Below are 24,122 nucleotides of genomic sequence, written 5' to 3'. Positions count from 1 at the left end.
ATCGCCGTAACGTTAGTACGGAAAAGGCTACATTTCTGTGCACTAACCTGCCAAACTCACACTATTAAGGTTAATATATAGTCTATACCTTATGGTATAGTGTGTAGTATGCAACTGGGACGCAGCCCTAAACTAGTTCTTTTAGGGCTTCACTCAAACAAGCCTTTGTAGCCACTACTACTTTCTTATATAATCAACAATGGCTTTTAATCCATGGTTTCTCAAATTCTATGCAACCTGGGACCCTTTTCTGTGTAGAAAATCTATGTTAATAATACCACAGATACCACAGAACTTCTTTAGAGGTCTTGTGGAGTCCATGCCTCGATGGGTCAGATCTATTGTGGTGGCACAAGCGGTACATGCTTAATATTAGGCACTAATGCTACGACAGTGGCCCCAATTTATTTGAGCCATGTATGGTAATGCAGGGTATTATTATATATATTTTTCTTCTGTTTTGGTCCTCTAACTCATGCTGCAATGTTTTGAGATATGGAAACCTAACGACAATCTCTTTTGAAAGGTTGTGCATATATACAGCTTTTGATTTGACACATGGTTTCTGCATAGCGACTCTTTTTTATTTGCTTTTCTCTCATTAAGATGAATGGGGTGGTGGCACCCCTGCTTATAATACCACAGCAAACATCAAGCAACCTCATAGCAACAACCCATTATATTATAGGACCTGCTTAGCAACAACACTTGTTTCCTATGGCTTCAGTCAAAGTTAATATTGGATCCGAAAAACAATCTTGGACCCCTGGTGGGCCCCCCAGATGCCTGGTGGTAACCCAGCAATTTTTTAAGTAGCCTGTTGACTCAGGTGTGAACATGTCGGTAATTTCCCTGCTCAGGCACGCCTACCGAACCTGGTCATTTGAGCTGAGTCAGGTGTCTTTGAGCAGGGAAACCACTGAACAGTGCTGGGGCGTTGCGGATTGGATACATGTGCTTTAACTACTGTAAAAGCAGAGGTACAAATCCGAACAGAGGGGTCATTTTACCTGTCTGTGACGGTGATCATTCCTCCTGTAGTGACGGAGCGGGCGTATGGTCTGTGGGAGCTGTTTGCCATGCTTTCCTCGTGGGCCATGATATCAGCAAAAGCTCTCATATCTGAAACCAGGAACACACACAAACTCTGTATCACAAAAGAAGGATTTCTCATAATAGAGGAAGCAATTAATCAAGCTGTATCCATCAGAAATACACTGCAGGTACGATATACACAGTATATATATGTATATATATATATATATATATATATATATATATATATATATATGTATATATATATATATATATATATATATATATATATATATATATGAATCGTACCTACCTATCTATATATATATATATATATATATATATATATATATGAATCGTACCTATATATATATATATATATATATATATATATACAGTGAGTCCAAGAAGTATTTGATCCCTTGCTGATTTTCTTCGTTGGCCCACTAATAAAGACATGATCATTCTATACTTTTAATGGTAGATGTATTCTTACATGGAGAGACAGAATATTAAAAAGAAAATCCAGAAAATAAATCTAAGGAATATATATTAATTGATTTGTATTTCATGGAGTGAAATAAGTATTTGATCCCTTAGTATTCATTAGCAGTTCTGGCTTTTACAGACCAGTTAGACACTCCCAATCAACTTGTTACCTGACCTGAAGCCACCTGTTCTCACTAATCACTTGTGTGAAAAACACCTGTCCACAGAATCAGACAGATCACACAGATTTCAAGTCTCCAACATGGGTAAAACCAAAGAGCTGTCACAGGACCTCAGAGTCAGAATTGTTGACCTTCACAAAGCTGGAATGGGCTACAAAAAGATTAGTAAGGTGTTGGATGTGAAAGTAACAACTATTGGTGCAATTATCAGAAAGTTTAAAGAGTATAACATGACAATCAACAGACCTCGGCCCGGTGCTCCAAAGAAGATTTCGCCTCGTGGGGTGGCAATGATGCTGAGAACAGTCAGAAATCGTCCTGCAACCACTCGGCAGGAGTTAGCAAATGACCTGAAGGCAGCTGGGACCACAGTTTGCAAGGAAACAATTGGCAACACTTTGCGCAACAATGGATTCACATCCTGCAGTGCCCGAAAGGTACCCCTGCTGAAGAGAGCACATGTGGAGGCGCGCCTCAAGTATGCCAATGATCATTTGAAAGATGAACCAAGTTATTGGGAGAAGGTTTTGTGGTCAGACGAGACCAAAATTGAACTTTTTGGCCTCAACTCCACCCGCCATGTGTGGAGGAAGAAAAATGCTGCCTATGACCCCAAGAACACTGTGCCCACCGTCAAGCATGGAGGTGGAAGCATAATGTTTTGGGGGTGTTTCTCTGCCAAGGGTACAGGGCTACTTCACCGCATCACTGGGAAGATGGATGGAGCCATGTACCGCACAATCCTGAGGGACAACCTCCTCCCCTCTGCCAGGGATCTGAAAATGGGCCGTGGTTGGGTCTTCCAACATGATAACGACCCTAAACATACAGCAAAGGCAACAAAGGATTGGCTCAAGAAAAATCACATTAAGGTCATGGAGTGGCCCAGCCAGTCGCCAGACCTCAATCCGATCGAAAATCTATGGAGGGAGCTGAAGGTCAGAGTTGCCAAGCGACAGCCCACCAACCTTCATGATTTAGAGAGGATCTGCAAAGAAGAGTGGGCCAAAATTCCCCCTGGTGTGTGTGCTAAACTTGTGGTTAACTACAACAAACGTCTCACCGCTGTGCTTGCAAACAAAGGCTTTGCCACTAAGTATTGAGTGTGTTTGGCAAGAGGGATCAAATACTTATTTTCCTCATTGAAATACAAATTAATTAAAATATATTCTTTAAAATTATATTCTGGATTTTTGTCTTGATATTCTGTCTCTCCATGTTAGAATATATCTACCATTAAAAGTGCAGAAGGATAGTGTCTTTATTAGTGGGCAAACAAAGAAAATCAGCAAGGGATCAAATACTTCTTGGACTCACTGTATATATATATTTGGCATGGTAGTTTTGGATTTAATCACTCTGAATATATATAAAATTCACAAATGATTCCTAACTTTTGAACTAACCCAATCCAAAGATCAAAAACCACAAGACGAATGCTCACCCTTTCCTCACCCTCCCTGTGCTACCAGATAATATCTGTCTGGTTGCTCCAGCGCAACTTAGGAGGTCTCCTGCCTTCACTTCACGTGGTAAAACTAGTCACCATGACAACTGAGACTATGGCAACAAAATGCGAGATCACAGCCAAGTGTGGACAGACTAGAAGGTCACTTGCAAACTTTGACTGAAAGAAGGTATTCATTTTGCAGAGCTAGCTCATAAGATACTGAAATATCTTTATGTCCTGAGTAAAGGAAGCTTCCCAAAAAGAGACAAGTGACCTAAAAGAAAAAACTGCAGGTATAATAGAAAACTGCAGGTAAACTACAAGAGACAAAAGTTACAAGTAAATTATTAACCTGAAGGAAAGACACAACTTCTGGGTATTTAAGACAAAAGAGACAACTGCAAGTGAATGGAAAGGATGGCAACGGACAAGGCAAACGAGAGACAACTGAAAGTAACACACAACTGCAAGAAAGTCAAACAAAAGAGACAATCACAAGTTACCCAAGAAAGTAGCACAAATACAAGAAAAAACCCAAGTAAATGTAACAAATGAAAGAAACTGCAAATAAGCCAAATGAAAAAAACAGCCGCTAGTGAGCAAAATGAAGGATACAACCGGGCATAAGTCAAACTAAAGAAACAGCCACAAGTAAGCAAAATGAAAGAACAACTGCAAGGAAGTCAAACGAAAGAAACAGCCAAAAATAAGTCAAACGAAAGAAGCAAACGGACGTAAGTCACACAAAAGACCGCTAAAAGTAAGTCAAATAAAAGAAACAACCGCAAGGACGTCAAACAAAAGAAACAACCGCAAGGAAGTCAAATGAAAGAAACAACCGCAAGGAAGTCAAACGAAAGAAACAACCACAAGGAAGTCAAACGAAAGAAACAACCGCAAGGAAGACAAACGAAAGAAACAACCGCAAGGAAGTCAAACGAAAGAAACAACCGCAAGGAAGTCAAATAAAAGAAACAACCGCAAGGAAGTCAAACAAAAGAAACAACCGCAAGGAAGTCAAACGAAAGAAACAACCGCAAGGAAGTCAAACGAAAGAAACAACCGCAAGGAAGACAAACGAAAGAAACAACCGCAAGGAAGACAAACAACCGCAAGGAAACAACCGCAAGGAAGTCAAACGAAAGAAACAACCGCAAGGAAGTCAAACGAAAGAAACAACCGCAAGGAAGTCAAACGAAAGAAACAACCGCAAGGAAGTCAAATGAAAGAAACAACCGCAAGGAAGTCAAATGAAAGAAACAACCGCAAGGAAGACAAATGAAAGAAACAACCGCAAGGAAGACAAATGAAAGAAACAACCGCAAGGAAGTCAAATGAAAGAAACAACCGCAAGGAAGTCAAATGAAAGAAACAACCACAAGGAAGTCAAATGAAAGAAACAACCGCAAGGAAGTCAAATGAAAGAAACAACCGCAAGGACGACAAATAAAAGAAACAACCGCAAGGAAGTCAAATGAAAGAAACAACCACAAGGAAGTCAAACGAAAGAAACAACCGCAAGGAAGACAAATGAAAGAAACAACCGCAAGGAAGTCAAACAAAAGAAACAACCGCAAGGAAGTCAAACGAAAGAAACAACCGCAAGGAAGTCAAACGAAAGAAACAACCGCAAGGAAGTCAAACGAAAGAAACAACCGCAAGGAAGTCAAACGAAAGAAACAACTGCAAGGAAGTCAAATGAAAGAAACAACCGCAAGGAAGACAAATGAAAGAAACAACCGCAAGGACGTCAAACGAAAGAAACAACCGCAAGGAAGACAAACAACCGCAAGGAAACAACCGCAAGGAAGTCAAACGAAAGAAACAACCGCAAGGAAGACAAACAACCGCAAGGAAACAACCGCAAGGAAGTCAAACGAAAGAAACAACCGCAAGGAAGTCAAACGAAAGAAACAACCGCAAGGAAGTCAAATAAAAGAAACAACCACAAGGAAGTCAAACAAAAGAAACAACCGCAAGGAAGTCAAACGAAAGAAACAACCGCAAGGAAGTCAAACGAAAGAAACAACCGCAAGGAAGTCAAATGAAAGAAACAACTGCAAGGAAGTCAAATGAAAGAAACAACCGCAAGGAAGACAAATGAAAGAAACAACCGCAAGGAAGTCAAACGAAAGAAACAACCGCAAGGAAGTCAAATGAAAGAAACAACTGCAAGGAAGACAAATGAAAGAAACAACCGCAAGGAAGTCAAACGAAAGAAACAACCGCAAGGAAGTCAAACGAAAGAAACAACCGCAAGGAAGTCAAACGAAAGAAACAACCGCAAGGAAGTCAAATGAAAGAAACAACCGCAAGGAAGACAAATGAAAGAAACAACCGCAAGGAAGTCAAATGAAAGAAACAACCGCAAGGAAGTCAAATGAAAGAAACAACCGCAAGGAAGTCAAACGAAAGAAACAACCGCAAGGAAGTCAAACGAAAGAAACAACCGCAAGGAAGTCAAACGAAAGAAACAACCGCAAGGAAGTCAAACGAAAGAAACAACTGCAAGGAAGTCAAATGAAAGAAACAACCGCAAGAGTCAAACGAAAGAAACAGCTAAAAGTAAGTCAAACAAAAGAAACAACCGCAAGAGTCAAACGAAAGAAACAACCGCAAGGAAGACAAATGAAAGAAACAACCGCAAGGAAGTCAAACGAAAGAAACAACCGCAAGGAAGTCAAACGAAAGAAACAACCGCAAGGAAGACAAATGAAAGAAACAACCGCAAGGAAGTCAAACGAAAGAAACAACCGCAAGGAAGTCAAACGAAAGAAACAACCGCAAGAGTCAAACGAAAGAAACAGCTAAAAGTAAGTCAAACAAAAGAAACAACCGCAAGAGTCAAACGAAAGAAACAACCGCAAGAGTCAAACGAAAGAAACAGCTAAAAGTAAGTCAAACAAAAGAAACAACCGCAAGAGTCAAACGAAAGAAACAACCGCAAGAGTCAAACGAAAGAAACAACCGCAAGTAAGTCAAACGAAATAAATAACCGCAAGGAAGCAAAACTAAAGAAACAACCAAAAGAAACCCAGATAAACAAATACAAGAAACCGCAAGCCCAAACAAAAGAAACACCTGATATTTAAACACAATAAAAGCAAAAAACTCAAACGAAAGAATCATCTGCAAGTAACAAAACAAAAACAACTAAAAGAAACCTAAACAAAAGAGACAACCGAAAGTAACCCAAATAAACAAATACAAGAAACCGCAAGTAGCCCAAACAAAATAACCACAATAAACACAAACAAAAGAAACAACCGCAACCCAAAGAAAAGCTGGGAAATTGAAAGAGATAGAGAAATGAAGGCACTTTCCAGGTTAAGTTGCATTCTCACATTTCCCATTAGTTTACTGATCAGTTCTACCGTGTTAAATATCCTCCAACTCATTACTGTCAGTCCTGCTATCGGAACTTGCTGTCGGAAATCTCATATTTCACATCCTCAAGACTGCTGTTGAAAGATGGAGAACAGGTGTCTCCATCCAAACACCTGGACACTTTTAACTGCACAACATACACCTGGTCCAGATGCTTCCAAAGGGGGACTGGCTGTGCTGGAGTAGGTCTGGAATCATGAAAACACACACATTTGCTGCTCCTCAGGGATTTAGGTCTCCAGGAGCAGGGGAGGGTCTACCAGCTTTAGAGCATTCTCACGGCTGAGCAAACACAACAACACAGCCCATATCAAAGCAGCATGGACGAGCCATGTGTGAGTGCAGGTCTTCTGCTGTTCAGGCCCCTGGTCTATTGTTGCGTGAGGCTGTTTCCTCCCATTTCGAGGCCTTTTGTCAGAGGTCAGCACCCATGTTCAGCGCTCTGTGTACAAAGGCTTGACATTTCAATACAGCCACTCCTCCACAGACTGCTGCTGTCTGGACTGCAGAAAGGAAAAGCCATGTTCTTGCCCTTAAGAGTCGGCCTAATCGTGTCGTTAAGGTTTTACTGAGCTATTTAAAGACAGAAATGAACAACGGACTGAAAGTAGCTCGGATTAGTCAAGGTTATATATTTATTTGAGGTTTATCTCAGTCCTTATTCCTACACACGTACTGAGAATGCTCTATACTACTCACCATGCTCTGTCCTATAGGTCCCGAACACTGGCATGCTGGGAGTTGGAGTTTGCGCGAAATGCGACAACTCTGGCATGTTCTTCACTGTGGAGAGAGGGATGAAGAGGAGCATGGTTGGTATCTCGAACACACAAACTGAGCTGTACTTGTGAAACTGGGTGGAAGGAGCTTATATAATACGAAGAGGGGAGGCTACGAACATGTCGGTGCGAGTGTGTAACAACCGAACCACAACACTGCCTACACGTTACAGCTCTGCATTGGGCACGGCATTCACTTTTGGGAAAGGGCGAGGCTGTTTTGATCTCATCACTATCATAACAGTAAATCATGTGGTCATGTTAATGATATAGGGGTTGCTTCAGCTTCTGGGCTTATTCTGGGATAATAATATTTATTTATCTATAATAATCATAATTAATGTTAAGTTGTGCTAAATATGATGCATGGCATTTCTCAGCATACAGACCAATCAGTGAATCCCAACCTGTCACAGTTGCACAACTGAGTATTCTTCATATTACGGTGAACTGTCATCACGCGTTGGCAGTTACGGACAGTGCTGAGTTAAACAGCTCGTCTAGCTGACTTCCGTCTGAGCTGGTACACAAACACCTAATGCGAGAATCTCCGCCCACGAGTTTATATCTTACCATAAGGCGTGGGGGGCGAGATGGGGAAGGCAGGTGTTTGGGGAGCAACCTCGCTGCCCGTGTCCATTCCAGCGTCCAGCCCAGCACCAGGGCCTCGGTACTCCACACTGTCCGCTCTGTACAGAGGAGGACGCTACAACACAAAACAACAAAAAGATGGAAAAGCGCTGATTAATGTGAGTGCTTAGGAAATCATCTTACTTATGGTTTCTACAATTAATTCAAGAAAAATATTCAATAATAATTTATAATTAATAATTAATATAATTAATATATAATATAATTAATAATACATGGTGGCAAAATACCAGAAAGCTGCTCTTTAGAAACCGAGAAACCCGGCCGTCAAGCTTTGATTATAAAATCTGAAGTACGAAACCTGGGTGTAGTTTTAGACTCTAGACTCTCACATATCATCACTGTCACACAAACACCTTGTATCTCCATTTTTGCCGTTTTGTCATAATATAAATATATGTCATAATATAAATCTGGCAGTTTCTGATTGAAATGCTCCACTGACATTCTCTTCTCCAGATACAACCCAGATACAATGCCCATATGGGACATGCACAACTGGAAACCAACAGGTTCCACACTGGCTACACATATGGATGCCCACCAGGCTCAGTGATGGAACCATGAGGGGTTTAACATGGGCCCTATCTGGACTGTGCACTCCAGTGAAAGTTATGAAGTTTTTTTTTTTCATTTTCCTGTACAGTTGATATTTTTAGAGACATGAGGTTTTTTAGTGACAGTTACGATATATATCCCACATATCAGCACAATCACTAAAGTAGCTTTTTATTATTTGAGAAATCTTAAAAAATCAAATCCTTTTTGTCCCAGAGCTCTTTTAAAGCAACGTTACGTAACAGTTCTATTTTAAATCAGCAGCTTCAGGATCATGCCGATGCTCCACCGACTGGAACAGGGAGAACGGCGTCTCCGTCATTCCCACTCCGGGCCGGAACACAGCTGCAGCACTATGGAGCTTTGGTGGTGGAGCTGCAGGAGGGGAACCTCTCTCCAGAACTGTGTAACATTTATTTCTATATATTCCTCATCTCTTATTGCCTTATTTCTTTATTTTTTTATTTTTTTATTTATTTTTTGTCATTGTCATATTTTATGTCTATATGTGGGTTTTGGGTAAATGGACTAGCTGTACTGTGTATGATTATGTAAATGTATGCAAATTTGATTAGATTTCATAGTTAGGGGGCTAATATCTCCTTTCTGGTCTAGGTGTGTGTGTGTGTGTGTTACCTGTGTTGGAGTCATGCTGTGAGTATACGTCAGTCTTTCCCCAAACTCCTGCTCCACCTCCCAGGCTGGTCGTCCGCTCAGTGCCAGGTGGTCAATCGGTTCACTGCCCTGTTGGTTCAGAGAGCGCAAACTCTCCCCTGTAGGTTTTACAGCTGATCAAAACACACACACACACACACACACACACACACACAGAGGACATTAATACACTGTAATTAACATTATTCATTTAAACTTAGTTATACTGTACCTGAAATTAGAAAATACACAATATCACACCTGATGCTGATAACACAGTACTTCAATATGTGACATTATTTTATTATTAATCATTTATTTATTATTTATTATTTATTTATTAACTTTTAATAGAAGATCAAAAATAAATGTCATGTTGGAGCATTTCTATTGGTCCATTCATCATGAAATTCTGACACAATGTCAAAAAAACAGCAAAAAATGGAGATATAAGTTATTTACGCAACAATAAACTGGATATGCTCGTCAATTTATAAACTAAAAGAAAAACCATTTCAATTTTAATAGATATTCTTTAAATAAAGGGGCTACAGACGGCTCTTTGAGCAATGCTATGGTAGAACCACTTTGTAGACTAGTGTGAGCGTGAAGAACCGGATCTTAACCGGTTCTAAAGGGTTCTTACCAGTTTAAAGACTCTTCACACTCAAATTTTGTACAAAAATATCTCTTAATGGGACCACAAGTGTTTCTTCTGTGGTATTACTTAAAGAACCCATTGTAGCACCGTGATTTTTACAGTGTGTCGTTAGTCATTGGAAATTAGGTACTAATGATATTTTGAGGAATTCAAGAAGCACAAATATTAATAATATATATGTAAAAGTTCTTGGCTGGACTGAACCGTAGCTGTTCAGCTCTCATGCGGTAAAGATGGAGCACACTGAGGAAGGAGGAAAAGAAACCAAGAGAACCAAACTGTAACAAACTGTGATTAGAGAACAGCTTGGTGGTGGGATACGTTCATGATCAGCTGAGGTGAAAAAGTGAAGAGCCAAAAGCATGTGAAGAAACCATGCAGGCCATGCAAACTCATGCAAAACATGAAAAACCAGGACTTTGTCATCATTTGTTCACCAATTCTCCTCTGAACATCACCATGAAAATGATCTACACTGATCAGCCATAACATTAAAACTACTGACAGGTGAAGGGAATAGCACTGCAATCTGTCAAGGGGTGGGCTCTTCAATTAGGCAGCAGGTAAACAGTCAGTTCTTGAAAGTAAATGGTCAATCAGACGACATCAGAACATCTCCAAAACATCAGACAGGTATCGTGGGGTGCTCCTGGTATGGAGTGGTCAGTGAAGCAGCGGTGAAGCAGCTTGCTGATGCTCCTGGACCTATGGACCCCACCTCCCAACTTACTGGACTTAAAGGATCTGCTGCTGACGTTAGTCTTGGTGCCAGAGACCACAGCAGGACGCCTTCAGAGGTCTTGCGGAGTCCATGCCTTTTAACGGTCTGAGCTATTTTGATGGCCACGGGGGAGCTACACAATACATTAGACATGTGGTTTTAATGTTATGGCTGATTAGTGTATCCAATTTGCAATTAATGTCAACCTCGCCTAACATACTTTCTTCAGCTTCTTGCGATTTCCGCTTTCATTTTGCACGTGGATGATAATTCCACATCACACGAATGTGTCAGGAAAGGAAGCCACTGCTCTGCTGCCAGAAAAGCTAATCCCGCCTCCAGAGACTGAGCAAACAGTGGCCGTCTGACCTGAGTGTGAAGTGTCGGTTAGTGTGGACGTGTTAATCTGAGCTGTTCACAGAAGAGTCCTGCTATTTCTGCCTCTGGAATGTTAATATGGGGGGGAGTTGGGGGGAGTTGTGATGTGGGGCAAGATGGGGCAATCATCAACATCTCAGGACTTAACTGTGTGTGTGGATTAGAGAACAGCTCATTGAAAGCAATTTGAATGGCTCGCCCCATTATCATCTCATAGAAGAAAGGTAATGAGTCTCACCTCCTAACGCCCCTTTCTCTCAGCACAGAGCTCCACTGAGGCCCCAAGTGCTTTCTATTCAGTTTTAAACCACAGGGCATCAGGAGAAGCAGGACATCACTGATGAACTGAGCCAATACAAGCTCTTACTGAGTGTTTTCAGAAAGAAAAAAAACTGTGTATAACAGAATAAAGTAATAAATGTAATAAAATGTGTAATTATATAAACCTCAAATTCTTGGGGAACTTTATTACATCCTAAAATCTAATATTCAGTAATGACATGGAAAACGCTACAAATTAAGATATTTAACCATAAGAAGTTACATTGCTATTAATAATATACCATAATTATTATTAGGACCACATATTTACAAGATAAACTAACTGCTTCACAACACACTCATCTTACAACTATAAAGCATTTAGAAGGCCACTAATTAAAAACAGGAGAAATGAAAAAGGCCATTATATAGTCATTTTTATTGACGTTATAGAATGTATTTAATGCATTAGATTTGATTTAGAAGTAACTATTTTAGATTACAATTTCTAAAAAAAAAATTGTAAAAAAAAACAACTGTATTTTTTTACAACTGTACATTTTATAAGTAAAACGTAAAAGCAAACTCTACTTTTTGATTTAAATGATATTTTACTTCAAAAAAGTATCATCATAATAGGTTGCATTACTTTTCAGATACTAAACTATAATATATTAAATCTGCATATAAGATAAACAAACTGCTTTATGACAAATATCTATAATGCATTTTAAACACCATTAAATTACTTTCATTTCAACATAAAAAAATGTCTATGTAGTATCATTAGCCATTCTGGCTAATCAAATTCACCTAATCAAATATATTAGTAATTCTTTTAGTATTCTACTAAAACAATATAAGTTTTCTGAAAAGTTAATCATAATGAGTTTCCTTATTATTAATACATTACATTATAATATATTAAACCATTGTATTGTCAAGATAAACCAACTGCTTTACAATGCACATTCATACAGCAGCTAGAAGGTCATTAATTAATGTGACTTTATGTGGCAACAAAGCAAATTAACCAGTTTTATCCATCTGAAATATTTCTGAGCAAATTAGTGGTAATTAAACGTATCACAGAGTAAATGCTTATAATAATACAACAAAGTTTTCTTAGTTTACATTTTGAAACTTCAACAATACAAAGAAATGTAGCAAATTTTTAGAACTAATTGGTGAATATATTCAGAAAAGGTGATGCTATCATTTCTCAGCATTTAAAATTGAAAGTTTACAGTGTAGAAAGAGGGGAGATGACTTGAATTATTATACATAATTCTAAGAGCTGTATATGGACAGTTATGTAATGAAAAGTCAGTGAGGTTTACTGGATTCAATCCTCAGTTCATTCGGTTGTGTAATGTACTGAATCGACTGCGCTCTGAATCATATTAACCAATAAAAGGGAGTAGTCTGACTCAATCATGATGACGACTCATTTCACAAACCTCCAAAGAGACCACTTTGTGAATCAGACTTGGTTTATATAATGCTGTTGTGGTCTAGCTCCTACACAGCTGCCCCCCCATAGACAAACCTGGATCATCCTGTGATTTGAGACAGTTCGTCCTGCCGACTTTAAAAGTGTTGGAAATTTGCTGGCATGTTTGGGCTGCACATGGTGGGTGTGTATTTTCTGTGTCCTCCGGGCATTTTGCTGTCTGTTGGCAGGTGAAGAATGCTAAGCCCAAGGCTACTTCTGTTCCTCTCCTGGAAATTCCAGTCTTCCACTGCTGCCTTCCCTCCCAACCAGCCATTCAGGCTCCACCGTCAGAATCCCGCCATTATACCGAGAATGAGTCAACACTTGTTTGACTAAATGTGTAAGCCATAAATCATCCAGCGCTGGCTTCAATTTCAATCCCCTGCCACTGGAATCACCCTACAGCTTCATTCATGCAGTCAGATCTGATTTACTGTCTGATCTTTTAGCCGGAGTCTAAACTGCAGTCTGACCAGACCTGTTCCATCAGGATTTGAGTCCGACTGCTGATGAAATGATGTCAGCCATTGGTCACGTACTGGTAGTGCACATATATCCATGAGTCGGTTCAGACAGAGACTCAATCCAAATCTTAATCTTTCGTGCAGTTGTGGCACTTTGTTTATATAAGACAAATGTGTAGCTTTGACTCTGTTCGTACAAGGAAGGATTGAACTAATGCTAAATGCTAGTCTGGCTTATTATATAAATGCATTTATAGAGTGAACTCTTCCTGCAGACAGTCATGGACTCAAATCAAGCAAGATACACAATATATACAAATATATATATACACACACACACACACACACACACACATATATATATATATATATATATATATACACACATACATACATGTATGTATCTTGCTTAATTTGGGTGTCCATGACTGTCTGCAGGAAGAGTTCACTCTATAAATGCATTTATATAATAAAGCATTGTTTTTAAATGTGCAGTTTTGACACTTTGTTTATATATGAAAGCTTTTACTCTTAATTAGCACAAGATCTACGGGTTTGACTGATTGTTTATTAAAAAATATATATCTTTATCTCAACTACCATTAGCACCAAAATGAACAGTTTTGACTCACTTTCTGTGTATATAAGAAATAATTTGACTATAATGCTGAAATGTCCATTCTTGCCTTAGCCTTACATAATACCAATATTTTTGTCTTAGCAAAATAGTTCTTGTCTAGCATTACTGCTATTATATGCAGTCGTAATTCAGTCTTTCAACTAGGGCTAAAACATTTAGCCTTGCTTTATATAAAAACAGATTTTGCTAAGATGTGCATTCTTGATATAGCCTTGTGTAATAACTGCCACCAAAATGCCTCAGTGTCTTAGTATCTTAATTAGCATTATTACTAATATGTGCAGCCTTGATTTAGTCTAAAAAAGTTTTTTTAAGGTCTGAGCTTTGTTTATATAAGAAAGCATTTTCTTTCTACTAACATATTCTGCCTGGCTTTAGATAAAACAGAATTTCCTATTAACCGGCACTAAAAAGTACAGTTTTGATTCTCTATTTATATAAAAAAGCTTTTACTCTACACAACATGTACAGTCTTGGCTCATTTTTTGCTTCTACAAAAATTTAATTAAATTTAGGACTTAATTATAGTGCTAAATGTGCATTCTTGCCTTGGCCTTACATAATAAAACCAGCACTAACATTCCTCAGTGTCCTTTCTATTCATTTATGTCTTTATATCTGCAGTATTTTTCTTTCAAGTATGGCTAAATATTAAAACTTGCTTTATATAAAAAGAGATTTTCCTCTTAACTAGCTCTAAAATGTGCAGCTGATGCATTGTTTGTATAAAAAAAGTAATAAAATGTGCAGTTCTGACTCATTTTTTCTGTAAAAAAGCATTTTATCTTAACTAGCGTGAGCACCAAAATGCACAGTTTTGACTTATTTTTTGCTTATACAAGAAAGGATTTAATATGTGCTAAAATGTGCAGTCTTGTCTTAGTCTTACATAAGAAAACAAGCTAACTAGTCTTTTAAAAAATTTTTTTTTTGTCGAGATTAGCATTAGTGGTAACATGTGCAGTCTTTCTTCAATCTTTGTTTATATAAGAAATCATTTTTCTAGGCCTAAAATGCAGCCTTGCTTTAGATAAAAACAGAGTTTTATATAACTTGTTTAACTTTGTTTATATAAGAAAGCCTTTTGATCTTAACTAGCACTGGGGCTAAAATGTGTAGCTTTACCTCACTCAGTTTATACAAGAAATTATTTAACTAATGCTAATTGCTAGCAAAGTGCTAGAATTTTGCTCTAATTCTAAGTCTTGTTTGGTCTTACATGAGTAAACTAACACAAAAATATGTGCAGTCTTGTCTCAGTCTTACATAAGAAAAAACTAGCGCTGTAATGTAATGCCCCAGTGCTAGTCTTTATACTTATATTTTTGTGATTAGCATTAGTGCTGATGTGTGCAGTCTTGATTCAGTCTATATTTATACAATAAAGCATTTTTTTCAGCTAGGCCTAAAAGATAAATATAATATAAAAACACAACAGATTTTCCAGTCTCTCTTCGCACTATTTGCTTCAAGTTACACCACATTTAGCTAATATGTGATCAGATACACCCACCAGGGACTAGCTGTCCTTTGCATGGACTACTGCCTTCATCTACTTGGTCTGGCTCCTTCAAACCCAGCCCTGTTCCTCACAATCACTTGAGAATCAGGCTAAGCTGGAACAGCCAAGGATGGGGTGAAAGGTCAAAAGATGAAAGCTTCTTCAGCCTGGAAGCATGAAAAGTGTGAGATATGAGATTAATCTTTATTAGTTAGGGCCGTATTTGTCCCAGACTGGCTGCGTCGTTTATGGGTGGACAATCCGATTAGAGTACCCCCCCCCGTCTCTTACTGTCCAAGGACAAGAACATTCCTCAGATTCCAAGACAAGACTAGCTGTAAGGCATATCGGCAGCCCTAGAGAAGAGTCACGCGGTGCTTTAGGTCCCAGCCAGCTGTATAAACAGGTAGTATTCAAAGAATCCATTTGGTAAACACACTACCTGATAATCGACTGACCAGCATGGTGTGCTAATACAAAGGGAGCGTTTAGCGTTTTATCAGTATCACCAGACCCCCTCCTTAAAAGTTCCCTCTGGATTCTCTTCTACCTCGTTTTTCTTTGTTTCTTGTTGTCTCTCTCTCTTTCTCTCTCTCTCTCTTTCTCTCTAAAGGCCTTTGGTGTACAAAAGAATCTCATCTTTTCCCTTCAAAAGAATTCCCAGGACATTTGCTCTGCCATGTCGTCTCCTGTATGATCTCCCCGAATCTCCCCAAGAGATTAGATCTGACTCGTTGCTCTGAATTTGATCCAAGCAACAAAGCGCCTCCATAGCGTTTCTGCATAACGTGTCTGCTCACGGGACGCTGACTGGCTTTACACTCTTACAGACTTTCATGAAAGGCCTCAAGTTCTGTGTTTAATCGATCCCAAATAAATCCGGGATTAAGCTGTTTCCCACAGCTGTCAAGCTCAAACTCATATACAAGGCGAGGGATACACCCTCAAGTTAAAATGCAGTGCTGTTTTGGGCCTGGCGTGAACACCAGTACGGAGTACGGAGTAAAGAGGACGTGGGCTCTTGAAGATTACCCTGCATAAGATGTGCTGCACTGATCTGAGAAGCAAATACCTGAGCAAGTACAAGCCTGAACGCCTCCCAAACCCCGCTAAAATACCTGAGGTCCTGGCAGAAGCTCTGCCTCTCCATTCGTGTGTACCCAGGTGAAAACACTGCCGGCCTCAAATCCTGAAATTCCTTTGCTAACTTAGCAACACTGTTTGTCAGGCATTGCACAATGGTGTCAAACCTCATCTGTCAAGCTGGAATCCATGGCTACAGAGGTCCTTTACGCTTCTCAGTGTCTTCATTCCATGTCCCGCCTTGCTTTTCAGCGAAGGTTCACATTTTTAATGGCATTAAACCCCCACCAGGAATCACGTCTTACCGACAGGCAAGCTGGTGCAGCATTCAGGGTTTTTTAAATGTCTGAATGGCTTCTTTCAAGCCTGCGTTTTCTTTTCAGGAAGAATTCACATGCTTGTATATGTTTGAGGTAACGTACAAAACCAAGAAATTATCTACGACAGTAGGTGTACCTGTGGCCACGCAACCAGCGATGACATACTCAAGGGTCATCGCATAGTTCCTGGGCAATCTCAGACCTTCTCCTACTATTTACAAAAGGTAAAAAGTTCCAGGTAATCTTCTTCCCACCTTTAGAACCAGTAGTGAACCATTAGAACCATCACCAAACCCACCACCAGAAAGAGCGAACCACCTGGGGCATCCTCTCCAGAAGCTGTCTTACAGAATTTGGACTTTTAGGTCATGCTGTGATGTTCAACCTACTTCCTACCCACTTTGGGGAGCGAGGGCATACCTTCAGAAGTCAAAATCTTATCAGACAGCTTTTGCAAATTTGCCCCCAAAGGCTCTTCCCCATCTTACCTGGCTGCTGGTTCCTGCTGTTTTCATTGAGCCTGAGGGTCAAGCCATTGTTGTTACGGGCTGTGGTTGCTGGGCCTCCATTTTTCTTGACCGAGCTTGTCCGGGTTGGGATGGGCACGAAAGTAGGGTCCAGGTCCAGGATGAGCTGGTTGAGCTGGTCAATGGAGTTGTCAATGTCCACTGTGAGCAGGTTAAACTCCTCATCACGACTTTTCTCGCTGTCTTGATCGGGAGATGCCTTCAGATCCGAAGTGCCGCTGCTAGTCACTGCCTGATCGTTGTTGGTCATTTTGGGCAGGATCTCCTGCTTGTCCCCATTGAAGCTCTCTTCTTCCACCCCAACTTCCTCAGGCAGGTAGGAGTAATGAGGGGCTGCTACCATCTGCTGCTGACGGACCCAGGTCTGGGTCGAGTAGCTTCCTTGCCGGAACTGCTGACCCCTGGATCCTGAGTTCGAGGTAGCGGTGACTGGAAGGGACACGGTTCTCTTGGCAAGGCAGTTCCTCCGTGCCTCAGCGTAGGCTCGCTCGTATTCTTCCATGGCCACCGGGGCATGATTTGGGGTGTCCTCAACGGCCCCGGGGCTGTAGAAACCATCTGACAGGAGCGAGTTTTGGCTGCTCTTGTGATACGATGACGAAAGAGTCCCCAGACTGTCCACACTGCGCAAGTCGTGACCCGATATCAGGACTTCATCGTCTAGAATGTCTGTTTCCCGATCTTTGGGCCTGACATTGCCGTTTGCATGCGCTACCGGGTGGTGAAGCACTCCCTGAGAGGTCGAGCTCGGCTCCATACCATTGTCCGTTGGTGGCTCATCTAGCCCGAAGCCGCTGAGCAGACGATTCAACTCGGCCTTCTCCTGCCGGCTCGGCCCTGCGGACCTGCCACCGGACGCTGGGCCGCGTTCCGTCCACAGGGAGGCACTGGAAAGGCCTGAGTCGCTGCTGGCCGACAGGCCGTGGTCACTGTGCTCGGGACTGGAAGTGACAGAGGTGGTGCGGGCGGATCTGCCGAGGGTGACACTGCCGCCCTGGCTGCGTTTAGGGGAGAATTTGTCCAGGGTTGTTACCTGGGGCTGCAAGGGTGGAGCTGAGGGAGAAAAGAGATGGAGTGCTTCAAGAGGTCAGTTGGATCACACTTACACATACTCAGAGACTTAGAGACAGACAAAACAAAGGAAGCCTTTCACCAATACAAGGCGGGTGTAGTAGTAGGACAACTAGTGATATGGACGTCTTCTTGAAGTTTAGAAGAATGCAAATTATTAGACACCGTACACACTACCTGCATTACTATGTTACATCTGCTACATGACCATTAAGGCAACTCCATTCACTCTCAGCCCTTAGACAAGCCTCAGAGTTCGGACACATGGTGTGTGCAAAGCAGTTGGTTAATCAAAGACCACAGCTTGTCCACATTTGACCTAAGCATTCCACAAAGTCTTGTGATTTACACAACGCCCCTGCCCCTCTGAATTACGCCTTCTTCGACTTCAGCAGCCACACAAAACACCAACAGGGTCAAGAGACATAACAAGATCAGCAAAAAACGCCCAGGTCAGCTACTAGGAAAGAGTCTGGGTACGTTACCCTTGGTGGTCCAGCCATTCAATCTGTGGGACAGAAGCATTGTTGAGTGCCTGTGTGCTGCTGGTTGATGTGAAGAAAGCCCAAATGAAGAGACGGGCACACTGCATGGTGCTCCAAATACCTGACACGCATGATAAAGACCGCCTGTTCACACTCCTGCTCGTTCACACTTTCACCACCAACCCCCACACAGAGATAGACATACTTACATACAATCACACACACACACACACACACACACACACACACACTTCCGTCCTTCTGTCCCGGGGTCAGGCCTAGCTCTCCTCAAACCACCACCTTAACCCCCGCACCTTTCACTTTTCCCCTATCTCTCTTTCTCACTCTCTCTCTCCCCTTCCTACCTACCCCTGCTCTGTTCCTCGGCCTCACCGCCCCCTAAAAAGGGGAAAAACCCCTTGTTCCTTACCTCCTCCTCCTCCTCCTCTTCCTCCTCCTTCCTCAGCTCAGCTTGTGGCTTCACAAAACTGCACTCCACTAATCTCTGAGAGCTACAGCACGGGTCATTCAGTACCTATGCAGGTAACGCTCTGTGAGCGCAGAGCTGCTGAACATGCTGACCCTCTTTTCTGCTTTAACTTGGGCAAGTGCTTGAGTGTGTAAGAGAGAGAGAGAGAGAGAGTGTTTGCACACAGCACAAGGACGAGGGGCATGGGGAGGTTGCCAAATATGGAGAGAGGAATGTAAACATGGGGGTGGGGCTTATGGAGAGGGGGTGGGAACTGTAAAAGTGTCATACAATACTTCAAATCTTCAGTCCCAGAGGAAAAGGTAAAAAGGTGAGCGAGAGAGAGAGGGATGGAGAGGGAGAGAGAGGGATGGAAGAAAGGGATGGATGGAAATACATACATGGATAACATGGACATCCATCTCTCCACAGATGAAACCAGCATTCCTCTCAGCAGCCAAACAGCTCTCACAGTTAACTGAGCTTTTTAATTAGAGCCACAGTGCCTTCTAGTTGGGCTCCTTTTATACGATACCAAGCCCTCAGCTCCAGCATTACCAAATTACACGCCTGCTGCTGTCAACACACTGAACACTGTCATGGAACCAGATGTGCTCTGGTCCTAAATTGCCGGGTTTCGTAATCGTCTCAGACATGTTTGACCCGATAAATACGACCAGGAGTCTTCAGGCAAATCTGACCAACGCCAGTGCGCCACCGTCCGGTCGGCCTCAAATTTACTTCGATAAAAAAATACATATCATAACTAAGAATGATTTCAGGTGACTGGATATGGTGCGATATTACTGTTCCTTTTTATTACTTTTCTTCTAACAGCGATATTAAAATCTGGAGTATCTGATACTGAAACAGATACAATAGTTTTTCTTTTTAACAAATAGTGACTTTTAAAATGGTAAAGATGTCATTTAAATATTAGTAATTTAATTAAATATAACGTTTCATTTAATTAAACATATGATTACTTATTTAAATTAAATTACTACTACTACTACTGCCACTACTACTGCTACCATTACTACTACCACTACTACTACTACTGCTACTACCACTACTACTACTACCACATCACTACTACTACAACCACCATCACTACTACTACCACTACTACTACTACTGCTACCACTACTGCTACCACTACTGCTACCACTACTACTACTACTACTACTACTACTACCACTACTGCTACTACCACTACTACTACTACTACTACTACTACCACTACTGCTACTACCACTACTGCTACCATCACTACTACTACTACTGCTACTACTACTACTACTACTAATGCTGCTACTACCACTACTGCTACTACTACTACTGCTACTACCACTACTACTACTACTACTACTGCTACCACAACCATCACTACTACCACTACTGCTACTACTACTACTACTACTGCTACTACCACTACTACTACTGCTACTACTACTGCTACTACTACTACTACTACTGCTACTACTACTACTGCTACTACCACTACTACTACTACCACAACCATCACTACTACCACTACTGCTACTACTACTACTACTACTGCTACTACTGCCACTACTACTGCTACTACCACTACTACTACTACTACTACTGCTACTACTACTAATGCTACTACCACTACTACTACTACCACAACCATCACTACTACCACTACTGCTACTACTACTACTACTGATACTACTACTACTACTGCTACTACTACTACTACTACTACTACTTCTACTACCACCATCACTACTACCACTACTACTTCTACCACCACCATCACTACTACTGCTACTACTACTACTACTACTGATACTACTACTGCAACACCACCATCACTACTATTATTACTACTACTACTACTACCACCACCACCATCATCACTACTATTATTACTACTACTACTACTACTACTACCACCACCACCACAGGGCAGTGGTGGCTCAGCGGTTAGAGCACCGGGATATTGATAACAGGGTTGTGGGTTCGATTCCCGGGCTCGGCAAGCTGCCACTGTTGGCCCTTGAGCAAGGCCCGTTACCCTCTCTGCTCCCCGGGCGCTGGAGTTGGCTGCCCACCGCTCTGGCTCTGCCTCTAACACATGTGTGTGTGTGTGTGAGTGTGTGTTCACTACCAGATGGGTTAAATGTGGAGGACACATTTCGCTGTACAGTGACAAATACGTGTACCTTTACCATCACTACTACTACTACTACTACCACCATCACTACAACTACTACTACTACCACCACCATCACTACTACTGCTACCACTACTGCTAGTACTACTACTGCTACTGCTAATACTACTACTACCACCACCATCACTACTACTACTACTTCTACCACCACCATCACTACTACTACCACTACTACTACCACTATCATACTACTACTACTACTATTACTACTGCTGCTACTACTGCTACTACTACTACTACTACCACCATCACTACTACTACTACTACTACTACTACTACCACCATCACTACTACTACTACTACTACCACCATCACTACTACTACTACTACTACTGCTACTATCACTACTACCACTACTACTACCACTATCATACTACTGCTACTACTACTATTACTACTGCTGCTGCTACTACTGCTGCTACTACTACTACTACCACCATCACTACTACTACTACTGCTACTATCACTACTATCACTACTACCACTACTACTACTACTACTACTACCACCATCACTACTACTACTACTACTGCTACTATCACTACTATCACTACTACTACTACTACTGCTACTATCACTACTACCACTACTGCTACCACTACTACTGCTACTACTACTACTGCTACTATTACTTACAACACATCAGTGCTACTACTAAAGTAACGGCAGGTGGCCAGCAGATTCTTGTGAACTGGAAAGTTCTGACTGAGGTTTATGGCTTTTCATGGTTGCAGAGGAGGATTGTGTGTGTGTGTGTGTGTGTGTGTGTGTGTGTCTGAGAGAGAGAGCGAGAAGGAGTGTGTGGTTTTTCCTGACATTGACGGGCAGCTGAAATTAGCCTGCATGGACTGTAATTATAATTCCAATCCCAGCCTCCTTCCACAGCTTGCGGAAACATCTCCATTTGGGAAGCAAACAGCTGCCCAGGAAAAGACATTCCACACTAATCCCAGTACAACTCACAACTACACACATGAGCTGAATGAGGCAGTGATCTCTGCAACCTGAACATTATTGGGCCCTCAAGAGCCAAAAAGAGATTCAAGCGCTCAGTTCAAGGAAAAATCAACGGACAGAATTTGATCCTTGATCCTAAATGTAGCTGATCAGTTCAGACATGCTTGGGTCTGAGGTCTGAAGCTGTTGTTCAGTTAGACTGTTGGAGTTACGAGTAGCTCAGGCGTAATGGAAGATTACAAGGTCATTCTCCATCAATTAGCATGATGCTAACTGCATGCCTATATCCCACACATACACACACCTCAAACTGTGTCAGGGTTTTGAGTTTGCTTATGGAGTTTCTGACACTGTAGACCTGACACCAGATTAGCTATATATACTTGATTATTTTCCATTAGCCTACTTGTTAGCTACAGCATTGTAGCTCCAGCACCAAATTAATCAAAAATCAAACATGTCCAGGTAGAAAAATAATATTTACAGACTTAAAATGTTTCCTTCATTTACAAAATCATTCCTTCAGATTACAAATCAACTCAACTCAATTAAAATATTTCCTCAGATTAAAAAACAACATTCTCAATTAATTAAATCATTATTATTATACACATTATACACAATTATTTGATGGGATTAAAAATCAACTCCCTCAATTAATAATTTTTTTAATTAAATTATTTTTTAGATTAAAAATAAACTCAAGTAATTAAACCATTCCATCAGATTAAAAATAAACTCCCTCAATTTTTATTAAATAATTTCTTCAGATACAAAAAATCAACTCCCTCAATTATTTAAAACATTCCCTCAGATTAAAAAACATTTTCAATTAATTAAATCATTCTCTTAGATAAAAAATTAACTATCTCAGATTAATTAAATCATCCAATCAACTCCCTCAATTAATCATTTTATTTATTTAATAATTTCTTTAGATTAAAAATCAACTCAATTAATTAAACCATTCCCTCAGATTAAAAATCAACTCCCTAAATTAATTAAACCATTCCCTCAGATTACAAATGAACTCCCTCAATTAATTAAACCATTCCTTCAGATAAAAAATCAACTCCCTCAATTTATTTAAGAATTTCTTCAGATGAAAAATCAACTCCCTCAATTATTTAAAACCTTCGTTCATACGAAAAATCAACTCCCTCAATTATTTAAAACCTTCGTTCATATGAAAAATCAACTCCCTCAATTATTTAAAACCTTCGTTCATATGAAAAATCAACTCCCTCAATTATTTAAAACCTTCGTTCATATGAAAAATCAACTCCCTCAATTATTTAAATAATTTCTTCAGAATAAAAATCAACTCCCTCGATTTAATCAATTGTTCTCTCAGTTTAAATAAAGTGTCCCTTTATTAAATTATTAAATATCTGTAGGGGGCTCTGTAGTTCGAGTTATGAGGCATATGTAGCTAAAACGCTATGTGTATTACCCTATGTGTTAGCCACATTAGCACTGTAGCTCCAGCGCCAAACTGAAAAGGCAAAGAGGGCTTGAGAAAAGGGCTGGAGAGAGAGACAGACAGTGCTAACAGTCCCGAGTGCCTGAATTCTCCCGGCATTCTCAAACCTTGTGTTTACGTGTGAAAACAGCAGCTCAGAAATGCCACAGGAATGCTTCTTCATCAAAGAGCCGCGGCAGAAGGCCCCAGCCCATGTTTATTTCCTCGCGTTTTAT

General features: G+C 40.6%; 1 protein-coding gene across 2 annotated transcripts in view; it reads right to left on the bottom strand.

Annotated features, from left to right (window-relative positions):
- LOC140561951 (tensin-3-like) overlaps window positions 1-24,122 on the bottom strand; it is an 82,330-nt gene that overhangs the window by 10,074 nt on the left and 48,134 nt on the right. For both annotated transcript variants that reach the window (XM_072687239.1, XM_072687238.1), the window contains exons 13-17: window positions 17,198-18,289; window positions 9,168-9,319; window positions 7,896-8,028; window positions 7,243-7,326; window positions 1,011-1,122 (exon numbers count right to left, since the gene is read on the bottom strand). In XM_072687239.1, coding sequence (XP_072543340.1) covers window positions 1,011-1,122; window positions 7,243-7,326; window positions 7,896-8,028; window positions 9,168-9,319; window positions 17,198-18,289 — 1,573 coding nt within the window. The remainder of the gene's footprint in view (window positions 1-1,010; window positions 1,123-7,242; window positions 7,327-7,895; window positions 8,029-9,167; window positions 9,320-17,197; window positions 18,290-24,122) is intronic.

Source organism: Salminus brasiliensis, chromosome 9, assembly GCF_030463535.1.
Source record: "Salminus brasiliensis chromosome 9, fSalBra1.hap2, whole genome shotgun sequence".
Taxonomy (NCBI): domain Eukaryota; kingdom Metazoa; phylum Chordata; class Actinopteri; order Characiformes; family Bryconidae; genus Salminus; species Salminus brasiliensis.
Note: the sequence above shows the minus strand (reverse complement) of the source record. Positions and strands in the feature narration are given on the sequence as shown.